This window comes from Capricornis sumatraensis, chromosome 2, assembly GCF_032405125.1.
Source record: "Capricornis sumatraensis isolate serow.1 chromosome 2, serow.2, whole genome shotgun sequence".
NCBI lineage: Eukaryota > Metazoa > Chordata > Mammalia > Artiodactyla > Bovidae > Capricornis > Capricornis sumatraensis.
This window is the reverse complement of record NC_091070.1, coordinates 44,782,655-44,801,691: the sequence shown is the minus strand read 5'-3', so window position 1 is coordinate 44,801,691 and position 19,037 is coordinate 44,782,655. Positions and strand designations below refer to the sequence as shown.

General features: G+C 39.1%; 1 protein-coding gene across 1 annotated transcript in view; it reads left to right on the top strand.

Annotated features, from left to right (window-relative positions):
- Positions 1–19,037, top strand: part of MYO5A (myosin VA) — a 128,965-nt gene that overhangs the window by 95,089 nt on the left and 14,839 nt on the right. The window contains exons 28-34 of the mRNA XM_068992441.1: positions 3,731–3,958; positions 6,122–6,130; positions 8,357–8,457; positions 11,203–11,283; positions 13,003–13,201; positions 15,487–15,561; positions 16,845–16,938. Coding sequence (XP_068848542.1) covers positions 3,731–3,958; positions 6,122–6,130; positions 8,357–8,457; positions 11,203–11,283; positions 13,003–13,201; positions 15,487–15,561; positions 16,845–16,938 — 787 coding nt within the window. The remainder of the gene's footprint in view (positions 1–3,730; positions 3,959–6,121; positions 6,131–8,356; positions 8,458–11,202; positions 11,284–13,002; positions 13,202–15,486; positions 15,562–16,844; positions 16,939–19,037) is intronic.

The window sequence follows — 19,037 nt, the reverse complement described above, 5'->3', positions numbered from 1 at the left end:
GTATGCAAATAATCCTTTCTGTGCCTCAGTTTTCTCATATATACAATGGGAATAATGATAATATTTATCTTATAGGACTTTCATGAGGATTATATGAAGTAATTCATGTAAACTGTGTAGAATAGTGCTAAGCACATTAGAATAGTGCTAAGCACATAGTAAAGACATGTTAGCTGCTGTCATTATCTTCATTGTTTTAAAATACATCAGCCTTACTTTTTAACAACAATCCTGCAAGTAAGCATTTTAATTCCCATTTTGTAGATGAAGAAATCAACACTAAGAAGTATAAGTAACTTCCTAAGATAACCCCACTAGAAACTGACAGGAGCCGACTTTGAATGTTGGTGTCTCTGACTCCAAACCCCATGCTCTAACCATCAAATCCCACTGAAACTATGTGTTTGTAGAGAAAGACAGATATTTGTTTACAGAGAAGAAACATATTCCAACATATTTTAAAGAATAGTTGGAGGGAAGGGGATGGAGGTGGAGAACTGTATCTGCTTCGTGGTTCAAGGCAGAGTCTCACTAGATGGAGATAAGCTGCCACTGTGTGTTCAAGAGCACACGAACACAGGAAAAGGCACTGGTTAGCAACATTAGTTCCTAAAATGCAGAGCATCTTGGGTAACACAGAGATGAAGCCCAGAGGGGAGACTGTCCCATTGCTTGATTCAGAGCTGGCTGTGCACCACCTGGCTCCTTCCTTTGCTTTCCAGAATCAAAATCTTGAGCCCCTAGAAGTCTGAGCTATCAGATTGTCAGCTGTCAAGTCACCCCCAGCTCCAAAAGTTCCCTAGGCTATTAATTAATTTATTAGCCTTAAATTTATTATTCTTGATGTTTTCTGATTATGCCAGTTTTTAAACTTTTTTTCTGCTTTTAAAAATTGTGGTTTTAAATAGCTGGAAAATCGCAATAATGTTCATAATTATAACCAAACAAAACTAAAAATTAGAAAAGCCACAAAATGTTTAACAGTAGGCATTTACATAAACTTGAGAACTCCTGAGGTCTCTCTAAACAATCATGAATTTTGGGGGGCTTGTTTTTAATAATATTATGCAAGTCTAGTCCTGATAAATTATTTCCTAATACTGTGATTTAGAACATAATCTATGCACATTTAGAGGCCCTGTTCTGTGTGGATTGCTACTTCCCACAGTCCAGAGCCGCTGACACGTGCCTCCTCTCCAGGCTGTATGGCATCTTGGTGTGGAGAGTGCCTGTCCTCTACCCGCCCAAACCCACAATGCCTTGTTCAGCTCCTTCCCCTGAAGACAGTAAGAGTGATTCTAAACACTTGACTGATAATACCTTATATTTACTTTACAATTCGAAATGTTTTTCCTTTACTTTATCTTCTTTAGTCATGGTCACACTTCTGAGATAATTTTTTATTTCCTTTATAAGATCAATTAACTGAGGCCTTAGAACAGTGAAGAGACTTACTATTAGTTGGTAAAGTCGGATCTTGAATCCAGATCACCAAACAATAGGAAACATGCTACGTTCCCATCACAACTTGTTTGAAAATGAATTTTCACCCCCAAAATATGATATTTACTTTTAAAATACCCTGCAGGACTTTTCCCTTTCTAAATTATAACATAATTAAGTATTTTGCTTCCCCAGTGAATGTACTACTGGGGTAGTACATTTTTATGTTTGTGGAAAAAGAAACGGGTGGCAGCAAAGGGTCATCTCCGTTATTCTCCTTTGTCTTTTATACTCTGCCTAGAAAACCAAATCATGATATGGGTTATGCAAGACAGGAATCAGATGGGATGGGCTGGGACAGGCCAAAGGAACAGGGATAGGAATCTGATCTCCAGATCTTCTGCTTCTGCCTGCCTTTCACAAAAAAAAATGGACAAAAAGAGACATTCCCATGTGAAAATGAAGCCCGGATCACAGAGTTCCAAAGTGTTAGCACAGTGTTTCTTGAAATGTGGTCCCTGGGACATCTGTGTAAACATCACCTGGAAACTTGATGGAAAAGCGAATCTGTGGGCGTCACACCAAATCTAAAGCCCTCCACCCTCTAGGTGATTCTGATGCACGTTAAAGTTGGGAGACATGGCATCAGAGCTTAGGTGTTGAAGTAGAGACATTCATATGTTTTCTGTTGCAGAAACAGAAATATGAATCTGATTCCTTTGGTGGGATACTGAGGATAGGAAGGAGCATTCATTTACACATCAGTTCAGTTCAGTCGCTCAGTCGTGTCCAACTCTTTGTGACCCCATGAATCACAGCATGCCAGGCCTCCCTGTCCATCACCAACTCCCAGAGTTCACTCAGACTCACATCCATCGAGTCAGTGACGCCATCCAGCCATCTCATCCCCTGTCGTCCCCTTTTCCTCCTGCCCCCAATCCCTCCCAGCATCAGAGTCTTTTCCAATGAGTCAACTCTTCGCATGAGGTGGCCAAAGTACTGGAGCTTCAGCTTTAGCATCATTCCCTCCAAAGAACACCCAGGGCTGATCTCCTTCAGAATGGACTGGTTGGATCTCCTTGCAGTCCAAGGGACTCTCAAGAGTCTTCTCTAACACCACAGTTCAAAAGTATCAATTCTTCAGTGCTCAGCTTTCTTCACAGTCCAACTCTCACATCCATACATGACCACTGGAAAAACCATAGCCTAAGAATGAACTAATCCATGAAAGAAAAGGTTATAAATTCTTAAACCAGAAAAAAAAACTGTCTTCAGATAGTCTTATTATGACATATTAAAAGGTCTAATTTGGTACTACAAACCTAAAATTGCTTCTCTGGAAGAAACAATAAAATGTTTTATGTTTGTATGGAAGGGTCTCACTTTCATTATTGTAAAATCTTAGCACCATCTGCTAAATAAATCAGCATGGTACTTTTAATGCCTGCCTGCTTCACTATTTCCCACCCAGTATCCTATGACCTTTGTATTTTAGTGTCAATAAACAGAGTTTAGCATCAGAACTCTATTCTGGGTTCCTGTTGCCATTGTTTGAGCAGAGCGTGCCGAGGGCAGCGCTAACTGGTGACGTGAGCACGGGTGGTGGTATGTGATAGTATGGAGATGGTGAAGGATGTGTGTGTCCATCTGGATGGCTGAAGGAGGAGGTGGCCCATCCTCTCCTTCCACTTCTCAAGGTTTCTGCCAGCACCTTCACAAGACTGTCACACAGGAAAAAGTTTCAAAAATATAGTGTTTGTTGTTATTGAAACATTATAGAGAATTTTATTAGCTTAAATGTCATATAATTTCTTAATTAGAAATTAGAAGCCTAAAATTTCAGTGGTTTTTCTCGTCCACTTTACAAAGGAGATAAGAGGATGCTACTCAACATTTCAGGGATCTGCTCATCTGAACCATTCATTAGAAGTACCCTGACAGTTGGGCCCTCATACTTGCTCTTATATTTACACATAAAGAAAACCTGAGCTTCTTAGTACTTATCCAAACTCGTACCTGAGGACTTAGCATTTTCTTTAGGCCTGTGAACACACCTGGGCAGATTCTAAAACCTGGGTTGATGAAGCAAACTATCACTCATTTTGCTCAGTTCCACTTGATGTTGACTTTCTGAATTTGCAGAGCTGAGTTCCCAGGGGAGCCATTCCCTAGGGTGGCTCTGGTGGTCTTTTCCAGCAGAATTCTTCTGCTCTCCTGGGGAAAGGTAAGTAATCCTATGTAAAGCTGAGGAAGACGGCGATGAACCATTCTTTGTCTCGTCCTACAGCGTCAAGAACTAGAGTCAGAAAACAAAAAACTGAAAAATGAGCTAAATGAGTTACGAAAGGCCCTCAGTGAGAAAAGTTCCCCTGAGGTGACTGCCCCAGGCGCGCCAGCCTACCGTGTCCTCATGGAGCAGCTGACCTCTGTGAGTGAGGAGCTCGATGTCCGCAAGGAGGAAGTCCTCATCCTGAGGTCTCAGCTGGTGAGCCAGAAGGAAGCCGTCCAACCCAAGGTGAGCATGAGCAAGTGGCAAAGGTGGGTGCTGGGGGCTGGCCTCTTCCTGTGCTTTCCCTCCCATTTATGTGACGGAAACGTAAGTGTATTTAGTCTAATTGAGGATATCATCATTTGAAAAAAAGAAGCTCAACATTGTTTAAAAACTGTTGCAAACACCAATTAGACTGAGCAAGAAGCAAGTGAAATCCCAACTGCTTCGCAAAGTTTCACCTCTCACTCATTAACAAAGGGCTTTTAAAATGAATATTTTTATAGTAATCTGATCACGATAAATTTTGATCAGAAATACAATTAAGTACAAAAATCCATAAATTACCTTGCTGTGGGAAGCCATTAAATACAATTTTAAATTATTTGTTGAAAATAGCCTGTTTAACTGGGAAGATAACACATTAAAGATTATACATGAGATCAGTGAAGAGAAGCGACATGGAGATGATTTCTGCTCACCTCAGGGAATTCTGTTTAATGCGGGAGTGGGCCCAGATGGAAGGGGCTATATTTAATGATTCCATAGAAGGGACCTAGGATGGAGATACAGATGGCTGTTTGAAGTCCTTCCCTGCCCTCGGGTAACTTCAGATCCACCACTGCTGTGTGTTGGTGAGAAGTGGGCTTTTTGTCATTTGATACCAGAGAGAATTCGAGTAATCATCATAAAACCTGGTCTGCGTTCCTCCTTGCCCATGTTCATGCAGCAAAGTGTTACCAAGAATTAGGCAATCAAGTATCCCAGCTGCATGGCATGTCATGTGAAAAATGACTGTAAGTCAGACAGAGACCAGTATATGCTATACAATATCACTTACACATGAAATCTAAAAAGAGAAGCAGATTCATAGAACAAACTAGTGGTTGCAGGGTAGGAGGCATGTAGGGTGTTGGGTAAAATCGGTGAAGGCAATTAAGAGGTACAAACCTCCAGTTATAAATAAGTCATAGGGATGTAATTTATAGCGTAGGGAATATAATTAATAGTACTGTAATAACTCTGGTGACAGATGGTAATTAGACATTTTAATGATCATGATCATTTCGTAGTGTATAAATATATCTACTCACTTTGTTGCATAAATGAAATTAATATAATATTGTATATCAATATAATTCAATTTTTAGAAGGCTATAGTATATAATGAATGGGATGCCTAGAAGGTTCAAGAGCACTTCTCTTAGAAATGGTAGTTCTGCACGTGGTTAAGATACCAGACCTGGCACATGACGTACTTGATAACAACAACTCACACAGAGGACTGAGCCTCTGAGAAACCAGCCTCCCTCTGCATGCTAGCTGGAGTAGCGTCCAAAATGAGGATCCCTTTGTCTGCTTTCCTGTGGCAATCTGATATTCTATAATAACCAAAAACTTTAGTAAAAGTTAATGGAAAGAAAAATGAGCCAAGGAACATAAAAACAGCTCAGCTCACAAGAGCATGTAGCTCTGGATTCACACACTCTCACCTACCTGCCTCACATATTCTATGTGACGACTTCTCTCCAGCCCCTGTTGGGCTGGCCCTGTCTAATCAAGGTCCCTGCTCTCCAGGTTCTCAGCCCACGGGTAGCATCAGCTTGTTCTCTCTTAAGAAAAATGCACAGGACACTGACTAAGACCTTTCAACCCCAGGGTTGTTTGTCCCACTCCGTTTCTGGTCGAGAGACATTTCACAGCTCCTTTCAGGCAGTGACACCCCATGAGCCAGGTGAAGATAGAGCCCAGCCACGTCTGGTTTGCCTGCTCTGCCTCCGCAAGTACTCTGGGAGGCTGCACTTGGACTAATGAATGACCTCCTGCCAAGGCACTGCTGAAACTCTCACAAACCTAAGATGAGAATTTCACCCCAATACATGAGCAGGAGGCTGGTTTTCTCACATCCTCACAAATACTGTACAATTAGAAAAATCAAAACAACTCAAAAAGAATTTCAACTGAGAATTAAGAGTTGCCATTCCGTAAATATATGTTAATGTCCACCGCATGCCAGTTCCATGGATACTAATTTACATATAGAGTTAGTTTTAGGAGAAACCAGTCATGGTTGTTTTCACAGTTAGCTTTTTTCTGTTTTGATGGGGACTCATTGATGGAATTTATTTATGGAACTAAGAGTTGTTTTTTCCATTTGTTTTTCTTGCTTGCTGACTTGTGATTTTTCAGGATGACAAGGTAATTCTAATTTTTTAATAAGTATCCCCCAATATACGCAGTTGATCCTTTCTGGCCACCAAATCTACTTTGGTATTTACAAATTAATTTCCTGTTTGACCTTTTCCTATTTGAGAAGTCAGTGGTAAAATTTTGGATGTCATAGGTTCCTGTCTGGATCACAGAGAGTCCTCCATGACTTTTGAACTCATAGTCAGCTCTGTGACCCTCAGTGGTGGTAATGGTGGGCCCCCACAAGCAGGGAGGAAAGCCCTTAACTCAGAAGCACAAGCTCTCACTTCTACAAGCTGTGGGTTTGTTAGCCAAGGGTGAGGAGGAGCCTGAGGAGCTGAGCATCCCCTTCTTGGGAAGGGTGGGATTTTCCTACAAGGCGCAGCCCTTTCAGCCCTGGTTCCTGTCTTGGCAGAGACTCTGAGCAGTGAGTAAGGAACTTCATAGTGCTGGTAGTCTGAGTCTGATCCCATACTTACCGGTTTCTTAGCTAAGGTAGAACAGAGGAGGGAAGGACTGGCTACTTTATACCATCTTTCCTTTGGACTGGCTCACTAGATCAACATACCTAATTTACTACAAGTTCAAAACCACATCATATAGGCTCTCAGATGCCAGAGAATACATGTAGCATTATTTAATATAGAAATTGGTTCTCTGAGTTATTTCTTAACACTAAAATTCTGAGTGTGAGGAATTCCCTGGCAGTCTAGTGGTTAGGACTCCATGCTTCCAAGCTGCAGGGGGCATGGGTTCAATCCATGGTTGAGCAACTAAGAGCCCACAAGCCATGCAGCACCAACAAATTTAAAAAAAATCTGAGTATGGCTTTTTAAGAATAGAAAGATTTTATGCCTTAATAAAAGAGAAAAAAAGAAATTTCCTATCAAATGTATAGTAAAATATTTATAAAACATAGCTAAAATACTTTTTAAATGCTATATGTAGTGTTTATGTGAAAGATTTTTAAAATTCAGTAGAATAGAAATTCTTTATAGCTTTTATCATATTTTAAGTATGAATTTGTAAACTCAAAAAAGGACAGCATTAGTATATAAGTAACATTTTTTTTTTAAATAAATACTGGAATTCAAAAGCAAGTATTTATGGGCCTCTTGTTGGCATTAAAGTTATCTTGGTCTCTAAGATCACAATATTTGAAGTGTATTCTGTTATCTCCACTTTACTGTGAGACCTGGCTTTAGAGCAAACATTGACTAAAGGATTAGGCATATACTATTTAGACAAATAGAGTGGGCCCATGGATTCTAAACGGTGTTATGCTTTAGAGACGATTAGAACAGTTGTTCTTATTGTCTATTCCTGCCCTGGTTTAGGAGGGATAGAGAGTGGCTGGAGTAGAAGCAAAATTTTGAAATTATATTAGTTGTCAAACAGATTAGACCAAAAAAGAAAAAAAAAGGAAGTAAAAATGTTAGCAGAAAAGTCCTTTCTATACAAAATCATTCGTTATTCTGACCTGCTAGATGTTTATTTCAAAAGCTTATATACTATTTCTATACCGTGACAGAGTAAAAAGCATAAATAACAGCAAGTGGTGGATAGTTCCAAGGAACTATATCCTTCCCATTTATATATCTCTAAAGATGTGAGAAAAAACTTTAGTTTTGCTGAAAAGATAATCTAAACACCACTTTTTTTTGTACTGAGTTTTTACCAGAAAAATGAGTTTTGTGTCAAACTTTTCATATTTCTTAGGGCATTTGTTTTGTTATAATCAGTCCAGAAGTAAAAGAAAGAATAGCTTTGTACATTCCATTGAATACTTTCTTGGTGTTCTTGCCTAGTTATTGTTTTAAAGCTATGTATACTGGATGGATAGATGGATGGATAGATAGACAGATAGAAATAAGTATATTTAAAAGTGTATATACAGCATTAGAATAGTAACCAGGCAAGAACACTGATATTTATGTATGTATTTCACACAGCATAAAACACACATGGCCCATCAATGATTTTGTTTTCTCTGGAATCACACCATCTTTGTAGTAGAGTGTTAGGGATTCTCAAGGGAGGGACAGAGGTGCCTCATTCTCTTAACTGCCTGTGCCCCACTCTCTGTAGTCACCCTGGGGCTAGCGTAGATCTCTGGTGGGGCAGGTGTGTTGTGGAACACATAAACCCCCTATTCTGTTGGAAAGAAAATTGTTACATGTGGTCCAAAGCTTTTGAGTTAACACTTAATGTGGAAATGTCTTTTCCCCCCTTTAGAACACAATGACAGATTCCACAATACTTTTAGAAGATGTACAAAAAATGAAAGATAAAGGTGAAATAGCACAGGCATATATTGGTTTGAAAGAAACCAACAGGTAAGTTGATCTTTCTTTATTCATTTTGGTTTAATCATGTTGATCTCTAGTCTTCAAGCCAGCCTCTTGTACAGTGAGTACAAATGTTTTTGCATTGTTTTGTTAGACATCAGCTGACCTTCAAAAGGGATCCAACGTTTCCAATATATTCCCAGTTAAGATCTCATTTATAAGACGGTAGCATTACTGATAAGAAATTGAAAGGAAAATGTTCTTTACATCAAGGGAGTATATTTCTGTGTTTTTAGGGCCTTAGCCTTGAGAAAGAAAATCAATTGCTTACTCTGTAGCATGGACTCTCTTGGGTAGTCACTTCCATTTGTTATTCAGGATGGTTATTTGTGAAGGTTTGTAGGGGCAGCTACAGCTTTCAGTAATTGAAATTTAACGTAAAGAGAAGTGATGAAATAGCTGAATCACATCCGTGTTGGCCATATAATTCTCGAAGGGTACCATGACTTCCCAGGATGTGACCTTGATATTTGAGACCAAGTTTTTGTCACGTTTCCTAAGGTGTTCTGAGAAAATCCTAACACTGGTTTTTATCTCATGTACTCTAAACATGAATGAAGTTGTGGATGGCACTTAGCTCAGTCTTAAGAGTCTTGGGTGGGCTGAGAGTGCAGATTTGCACAGTCACTAAATGACTGAACTTTCCCCAAAGCTTTCCTGTAGCTAAGATTATCACTGCTCATTTCTGAAATTCCTCAACCTTTCTGCCACTCCTGCTTCCCAAAGAACCTTCATGCTATTAAACTCTGAACTTAAAAGACTACATACTTAAAAGAACTTGGCCAGTGATGATAACAGAGATTATCAGTGTACATCTAGATCTCCTGATGCATAATATCAGAATTGGTATACAGAAATACTTCACAGACTAAAGAATACTGCCATGCAAGATATAAGGTATTTACTACCTTCTTTTATGGACAAGAGTAGAGAATGCTTATAAAAGTATTTGGTTAAACTTAAATTTTAATTTATGAATGTAAGTTGAAAGCATACCTTATAGCTGAGAATGTGTTAATGTAAAAAGAGCTATATTAAATTGTTCATCCATCTGCTCAGCTATTCAGTCACCAGATATATATTGTATACCTGTTTCATCCCAGACCATGCGCCAAATACTGGCAATAGAGCATTAAGCAAGGTCAATGCAGTCCTTCCCTTCATAGAGTTTGTAGAGTGTTGGGGAGATAGCCAAGAGAATTTGGACTTCCCTCGAATGACAGTGGAAGCTGTTGAAAGATTTTTAGTAGGAGAATGGTATGATGAGATTGGAAAGCTAGCCTTGGCTTTTATGTTAGAGCATAGACTGTAATGGAACAAGATTAAAATCATAAAGACCAGTTAAGAGGTTATTCCCATAATTGAATGACTGGTTATAGTGACTTTGACTTAGTTGGTAGCCATTGGGATTGAAAGAAGTGGGACACTTAGAAAGATACTTAAGAAGATGAGGTGAGCATCCTTGCAGTTTACTGGATGTGTGATCAGGGGAGGGGGATCATGAAGAGCAACTCCGCAGCATCTGTGGTGGATACTTGGTTATTAGAGATGCCACTTCACGATGCTGGGTCTGGGATGTAGGGAAGTACAGGAAATTATCAATAGATTTACAGATATTTAAGGAAGAGAACTTCATTCGGAGATTGAAAGTATAGATCTGGAACAGGAGAGACATGTGGGCTGAGATGTAAATATTGAAGTCATCGGCATGTAATAATACAGTTGAGACCATGCAAATAGACCAACTCTCCAGGGAAAGATGGTAAATGGAAAGTAAAAGGGCAATCTATGAAATTCATTTATGTAAACTTGGTATCAACAACAAAAGTCTAGTAAGAGGAGTAAGATCCTGGGCTCTGTAGTCAGATAGCACCTGCCAGGTATCTAACTTCTAAACTTTGGTGTCTTCTTCTGCAATATGGCAAATGATATATATTGTTACTAGGAGAACTAAATGAAATAATGCCTGTGGAAGGATGTAAAACAGTGTCTGATACTTGGCACACACTCAAAATATTATTTTTATATACTCTAATCAGTTTCATCAGTTTTATTTGTTAATTATACATTCTTTTAATAAAATGTGTGACTTTTCTAGTAAAAAAGCACTTTCCCTGGGTCTTAAAATTAATTTTGACACAAAAATTTTTTTTAAGTTGTGTCATAAAAGCTGGGAACTTTGGACATATTGATCAGTTACTCCTATAAGAACGTTTTAACGCAATTTTAAAAATACAAAACTAGATTTTATCAAGCTAAAACAAATTCCTACCCAGAAGACTTAAAACTTTATTTTGAAGTGAATTATAAAGATTGCCACATGAAGACAATAGCTTAAATTTTCATTCTGTATGTGTATGACTGTTGTGGTTAGTCTCTAACATAATGTGTGACATAAGATCACTCTGCTAGCTGAACAGAATGTTAAAAACAGATGTCTTTCTCACCTCCTGAGTCATTTATTATTTTGCAGTAAAAGTAGCCCTGGATCCTTGATTATTTTGTTTTAAATTCCCCACCTTTACATGTGATGTTACATATTACTCATTAAAAAAAGAATATTAATCAAAAACAATTTCTGTGGTAATGTCTTAAAGTCATCTGTAATTAATAAAGACAGTCCTAGTGATTTAATAACATGTTGAAATACCATGTGCTGCTGTTGACCGTCGTCATCTCATTCCCGCCCTGTATCCCTTTGTGTTTTGCATTGTTGTTCCTTTTGCATGGAAGATCATCTGCTATGGATTGCCATGAGTTGAATGAGGATGGAGAGCTGTTGCTGGTTTATGAAGGGTTAAAACAAGCCAACAGGTTATACTTGTCTCCTCAAAATGGAATGTTATTAATCTGTTGTTTTACTAACAGTGGCCTCCTGACTTTAACTTCTATATTTCTTATACATTGTCTTCCTGGGTAAATTTCCGACACTAAAATTCGTGAATGTCTCACTAAGAGTGGAAGAAAACCCAAACCTCTCAACTAGAGCCCAAACAACTGTAGGAAAGATTAATACATATTACTTAGCTGTTTCTTGTTTGGAATCATGATCAGTTCAAAGGATATCTGTGCCTTGGCAATATAGCTACATTCTCATATATTATCATCATGCTGCCTAACAGCAGTATTCAGTACATGACTTGGCATTCAGTGTGGTTATTGTGAGATTCAGATTTGTGAAACAGCAAACCAGGAGGGTTTCCTGCACAGCTGTAGTTCAAAATAATTACCCAAACTCATCATGTTAAACATGTTTAGGAGAAAGCAAATAAAATTGAAATAGCAACACTTTTCTAACATAGACACTCATCTCCTCTAGTGATACTTGTGTCTTAAAATCTTAAAAATACTGGGTTTTTTTGATCCTAAGAATACTGCTTTTATGTCTTAAAAATACTGTTTCAGTGATTAATTTTTAAACTACTTAATAGACTGTTTTGTTCAAGGAGCTTCTACTTATTCTGCTTTTTTCTTATCACATACTGTTGTCATTAACTTTGTGGTGTTATTGGTTCAGATCCTTTGGAAATTTCGTAATCCCCAAAATATTTTTAGTCTGTTGTTTACTCTTTGCTTATAGTAGTATCCATAAGTTTGCCCAGCATTTGCTAACCAAGGGTATTGGAATGAAAACGTCTTTTCTTTCTTCCTATTAGTTAATTCCTATCTATAACTTTGTCTTGTCTTTGGGAAAGGGAGTGAATGTAGAATGGAGGTGCCTGGTAGAGGGAGGTTGCCAGTTGGCTCTGCTATTCTCTGGCCAGTGCCCTAGTCCATGGCACAGCTGACCTGTATGTTTGCTCAAAGCTCAAAAACAAATCTGTTGGTCCCACTAACAGTGATCTTCCAAAACCATATCTTGTTAGGATTCTCTTACTGATAAGGAAGTTATAGGGGAAAAGAAGATGACAAATTTAAAATATAAACAAAATTTCAGAACTCTGTCTGCATTTGGGTAAATCTGTATTTCAGAATAGCACTCTAGCCTTTCTCCCCTTCAGAGATAAAAGTAGGACCCTGGTCACAAACCCCCGCCTGGAATTAGTAATGCTGAAGGTCTTCAAGGCAGATTTAATTAAAGTGGGCATTTGTAATCTTGCCCTCCATAGTGATTGTTTTGTGGCAAAGGCATTATAGTAATACTAATTTGCCAACTTAAATGCTACTTTAAATTAATGCTACTTCAAATGTAGTAAGCCAGGTTAAAGTTATGCCTTTTAATTGTTTTAAAAGACATGTCTTTTAATTGTTTTAATTTCCTATGAAGCTTTCAAAGGAGTAAAATTCTACTGTTTTTCAGGGCCTCTGAGAACTTTGCATTTGTAGCAGGGTCCTCAATTCAGAAAGACACATATGTGAGTGCATTCATTTCGTTTCTGGCTCCATTTGAGTTTCTAGACTCTAATCCAGAAGCTACACAGACACTACAGAGTCTCCATTTTTCTGCCCTTGCAAGTGAACACAAAGCCTCACACCCACCAGGTAGGGACTCAGATGTCACCTCCCTTTCCTCCCTGTGTGGCTTCTCCGCAGGCTCCTGGAGTCCCAGCTGCAGTCTCAGAAGAGGAGCCATGAGAATGAGGCTGAAGCTCTCCGCGGGGAAATCCAGAGCCTGAAGGAGGAGAACAACCGGCAGCAGCAGCTGCTGGCCCAGAACCTACAGCTGCCCCCAGAGGCCCGCATTGAGGCTAGCCTGCAGCACGAGATCACTCGGCTCACCAATGAAAACCTGGTAAGGACAGCAGAGCAGCCCCCCATGCTTTTGAAGCAAAACCTCCTTCCTGACTGGGGACGATGCCGTTCACTGCCCCACACTTATGACCCTCTTTCTCTAGTCCAGACACAGTAAGGAAAATACAACTATGTTGGTAGAAGTGAAAAACTCGTGTACTCGGGTGGTTTGTCACAGAAGGCTCAGGCGCCTCTCAGCACCTCAGCCCTCGCTTGGAGGGTATGGAAGATGCTGGCCGGCTGTGTGCTGGGGTCTTGATACCTTGAGAGCTCAGCTTCCTCTGCTGCAGCTGCACAGTCTGTGCCATCCAGGAGGTTGTGTGGTTGCCACAACCTTTGGTCCCCAGGCACCACTGAGGCCCTCCCAGCCCCTTCTCAGGCAGACAGCAGGGTTAGAGTTAGTCAGTGAGCAGATGGCAGAACCAAAGAGGGCTGTAGGTTGACCTTGGTTGGGACTCCAGGGTCAAGGAGAAACATCAGGATTCAAGATTCTACATTCTTGGTTCTTTTAAATAGAATTCAGACAGTAAATGGAGAGATTTATTTTTTCCTTGCCAGCTAGATTCTGAGTAATGGCACAAAGTCCAATTTTTTTTTTCTCCTCTGTCCTTCTTTCTTTCATAGAAAATATTTTCCAAAATATTTCTTTCTCAGCCACAAAATAACTTTTATTACAGATTTCTACTTAGGTTTGATGAACATATTTATTAAATTAAAAGTCACTGAAAAGTTATATTTCCTTTTTTTTTTTTTTTGGCGGATGGTAGTGGGGCTTTGCCACACGGCTTACAGGGTCTCAGTTCTCTGACCGGGGAACTCCTAATTCCACATTTCTATATAAAATCTATACTGAAGTGCCAGACTGGTTTTGAGAAAAGCTGTTTAGGGCTAGTGGTAATTGTTTCGTTAATTCAGGATTTTAATGCCTTGTGATAAAATAGTTTGGATTTTCTCTGAAGATTTAGCAACCTGAATTATCCATTAGTGATCATTTGCATTACAGGTAGTTTTCTAGTGTCACCTGTTCAACCAACTTTTACATTAGTTGGAAGCAAAACCCAAAGGTATTCTTCTCCCAGTCTGTCCTTCCTTCTGAGGACAGCATGCTGGTGAGACTGTGGCAATGGGAGAGATGGGTGAGGGACTTGAAGTCCAGACTCTTTCCAAAGTGCCTGAAATATCACTGATTTGTGGAGGGAGATCTGAATCATGATGTCATTTTATTACTCACAAGTATATTGTTGCTTAAACTAACAGTGCTTCAGTGCCTAAGAATTGATAAATAAACTCAATAACATAATAATGATTGATTAGCACATAAATTCTGTGCTTTTAAATCATTATCTTAAAATACAAGGTGAAACCATATAAAGATGCTTCTGGGTGGTAGATTCTCAGAGTTGTTTTGCTAAGTTGGTTAAGCATTTCCCTTGCAATCTTGTGTGCATTATTACTTTTCTTTTTGATTTTGTATAGCTGATACAAAAATAAATCAACCCCTTCCATATTTTAAGCTGGTGAAACCTAGTTTGAATTTTAGGAAAACTCTTTGTAGGTTCATAGGCTTCTCCTGGCTCACTGATTGCTAATTCAGGAGAATGGATTCAAACTTACCTACAGGGGATGATGCAGTTTTTCACTGTCTTTAGAGTGTCTTTTTTTGCATTTCTGTAGGAAGCACTTGGGCAGAATGTTAAAGCACCGGTGGGCCTGGGCTTTGTGTTCTTTGAAACTCTACCCTGAAAACCCTTCCCACAAACCCTACCCTACAAACACAAACGCAGAGGTGATTGTTCTGCCTCCTCTAGTGAGCAAACTTCACAGGTTGCCCCAAGCTGCCCTTCAGAGAAGGAAGGCACACAGCTTCTGCCCAGTCCTTCCAACATCAAACAAGAGCTCCAACTTTGCCATTATTCTCGCTTTTGTTTGAATTCCCTTCCCCACTCTTGCTGCTGCTGCTGGCAGCAGAGAAAGTGCAGCAGCCTAGGAGCAGGTCAGAGGAGTGAACTCACAGCCTTGTCTGGGGAATATGGACCACAGCTCTGTTTACCTGCTAATATCGCCTGTTTCCTCCAAGCATGTGAAAATGTATTTGTGGATTTGGAATCAGAATCATCTGTACTAGAAAAATTAGAGGGCAATGACAGATGTCAAATCAGAGCCGTTTGAGTCTATATATATAGATTCCTTATCTGTGTTTTAAAATATTTTAAAATTGATTTTGCTGAGATAGCATTCCCCTCAGACACAAAGAAAAACGAATGTCCATTGTGCCTGTTTTTTCAGTATTTTGAGGAATTATATGCAGATGACCCTAAGAAGTATCAATCATATCGGATTTCACTTTACAAACGGATGATTGTATGTAAAAGAGTGCTTTCCTGTTGTCTTCCTCACTGTTTCTAGCCCTCTATAAGCAAAGAGCACTCTGCCTGCCCTTCCTGGGAGGTCTCTTGAGGAACTTTCACAAAACCTGTTTCTCCCCACAGCTGTCTTTTAGCCAGTGATGTCGCCTCTGTCAGTGTCCTACGTCCATTGTCACCTTTGGTTTGTTATTAACGCTAGGCTTACAGTGTGATGGAAGCAAAATATGATTTGAAAGGTAAAGTAAAAATCCAAGAAGCACAACTGAACACTTTGAAATGTTAGCAACTGTTCCTTTTGAATCATTGGTCGAATACCTAAATCAGCCCTGTCTAAATTGGAAAAAGAATGAATACTTGTATTTATAAACGCCTTTTAAAATCCATAACCTGAATAACAACCACAAACCTCTTAAATCATTGCTTTATTTCCGCTTGAAGCTCCTGGTTTGCTGTTGCCCACTTTTCTTCTTAATTATTGATTGTTTGTCTCTGCCTGTCATTTGAAAGAATTCTTGATTAGGGAGCCAAGTATCACACCTTTGTTTTTTTTTAACCCCTGCCCATGAACGTACTGCTTTTGTTTTCTCTTTTTGCAGAAATCATATGGAGTTATCCCCTTTTTTCCCTATAAGCAAAATTATATTACCCAGATTTCTATGGGTGTGTTATCTAACTGCCACTTAGTCTGTCAACCACTCTGTACTGTTCTCTGTGGTTATTTTTTAACTTACCTTTTAATTCCCGAAACCTCTTACCTTTTCTTAGTTACAGGACTAGTTTTAGCCTCTCCAAAGGGTGGAACTCGTAGAGACAGTGCTTCACACACATAGGTGTCAGTTAAAAGCCCCTAAGTGCAGCCATCCTTAAAACTTCACACAAAACTGTGTGCATTCATCAAAATTTACCTTGCTTATTCCCCCTTTAAATGAAAAACTTTCTACTGAAATAGCAGTACATTTTATGAGCATTTAATTGTTTTGCCCCCACGGAGTCTACTGGAGTCTACTCACTCCACAGTGAGCCTGCTGTCCATCACGCTGTAAAGGAGTTACTGCACTGTATATTTTAACATTTGCTTTTATTATAGCTGCCTTTCCTATTGCCTGCCAGTTTTAGCCAGCTGGGGCTCCACCAATGAGCTTTTATGGAGCTTTTATGTAAAACTAACTTTTTGTGTAAAACTAAGTACTGTTTCTGTAACTTTGTGTCTGCTTTCCTTCCTGCATTTTAGATGATTTATGTTGATCTTTCTGTTATATTTCTCATTTTGATCTTTAGGATTTGATGGAACAACTCGAAAAACAAGATAAGACTGTCCGGAAACTGAAAAAACAACTTAAAGTATTTGCCAAAAAAATTGGTGAACTAGAAGGTATTTAAACATGTTTTTATGACAATTGCTGAACCTTAGTTTTATATACTATACTAGTGGTTTAAGAGTGTGGCTCAATTTGTGTGTGAATATTAGGGACAATAACAAAAATGACTTTAGCAAACTTGTTCTCCGTGGAGTAGAAATTTTCATTGCTGAGTGGGGAAAATGTTCTTTTCATGGTAGTACTAACTTACAAAAGGAGTGAATGCATTCAATAAACATTTAATGGCTGTCTTCTGTATGCCAGGCACTGTGCTAAGCAATGTTGCATGTCAGTTAAGCTCATGGATTCTGTAGCCAAGTTTCTTGGGTTTAAATACTGGCTCTTGCACTATTAGTCATCTGATATTGGGCAAGTTACTGAACCTGTCTATTCCTCACTATTCCCACCTGTTAAATGGGAATGATAATGATATCTACCTGACATGGTTTGTAATGATTAAATTAATTAATATGTGGAATGAATTTAGTATGGTTCCTGACACATAGTAAATGCTATCTACAACTTATTTTTATTACTGTTATTCTTAGTATTAGGGATACTAAGATGAATAAGACAGAGTCTGTGTCCTCAAAGAACTTACCATCAAATGGAGAACAAAAAGAGAAGTAAATAAGAAAACATGAATTGTAGTTATAAAGGAGACTCTATAAAACAAGATTTATATATGATGATGATGGGAAAACACCTTGAGAAAGAATCAGATATCAGTTTTTATTATATACAAACGATTCTGGTGGGTGAGTGTTTGTTCCTTCAGTAAGTAGGTGCCAGGGATGTAGCAGTGAACAGGGCGAAAGCCACATTGTAAGCTTATCCCAGCAACGATCTCATTGTTCTAGAGATTTTGAGCCCCTCTTTGGAACTGCCTTCAGACCTACGCAAGCTATTACCATTTTGACCAGAAATGATACTGTGCAGTCTGACTACCCATCTATTCTGTCATTGTCACGGAATAATTTTTGCTCTGCTCAAAGGGTGAACATTCCCCATCACTGGGAATGTTCAAAAGAATCTGCCATGATTGACTGTCTGGCTTTCATTCCTCCAACATGCCAGGCCTGCCATAACTCTTCCACCTGTTTGATCTTCCCACTTCTCTTAGTCAAGGCCTGCTTATCCTTTGAGACCAGAGTTATATGTCAAATGCTCAAGAGCAGCCTTTCCTGATCATCCAGACAGACCCTACGGCTGTACCCTCTGTGGCACCACAGTTCATCTCCCACCTTTATGGTCTTCACTGTCATGTTTTTAGCAAATTTGCTGTCTGATACTGGCTTCCTCAATGGATTGTGATCATTTTGAGCATGGTGACCATCTGTTATTTCCCCTTGTTTTCACAGCACCTAGCATATTGTCTGACCTGTCATAATCATTCCATTAATGTTTGTTGAATGTGTAAATAAGTGTCAGAAATATTTAGAACAGCAACATGGATATTTACTTAGAAGAGGATAATACTCCCTCCTATGTACAAATACTGAAATATTTGTTTAGATATCAGATAGATTACTTTATAGTCATGTTTTATTATATAATCCTTTAGCATTATGTGATTCATCTATTAAAATTTTGAACTTCCAAATCACATACATGGGCTGTAATGTCTATTGGCAGAACTTTAAAAAACCTTTATTCAGAGAACCTTTCTGCACTTAACTCTGCATTAATTATATCATGAGATGATAATTAGACAGCAGCGGCTGCTGCTGCTAAGTCGCTTCAGTCGTGTCTGACTCTGTGCGACCCCATAGACGGCAGCCCACCAGGCTCCCCCGTCCCTGGGATTCTCCAGGCAAGAACACTGGAGTGGGTTGCCATTTCCTTCTCCAGTGCATAAAAGTGAAAAGTGAAAGTGAAGTCTCTCAGTCGTGTCTGACTCTTAGCGATCCCATGGACTGCAGCCCACCAGGCTCCTCTGTCCATGGGATTTTCCAGGAAAGAGTACTTGAGTGGGGTGCCATTGCCTTCTCCATAGACAGCAGAGTATCTGCTTAAAAGAAACTGATTTTAAGGGTATTAACTTGTAAAATTATTTTTTAAGCTCCTAATGATTCATTTACCATATGTTAGTAACTTTTGATAAGTAGAAAAA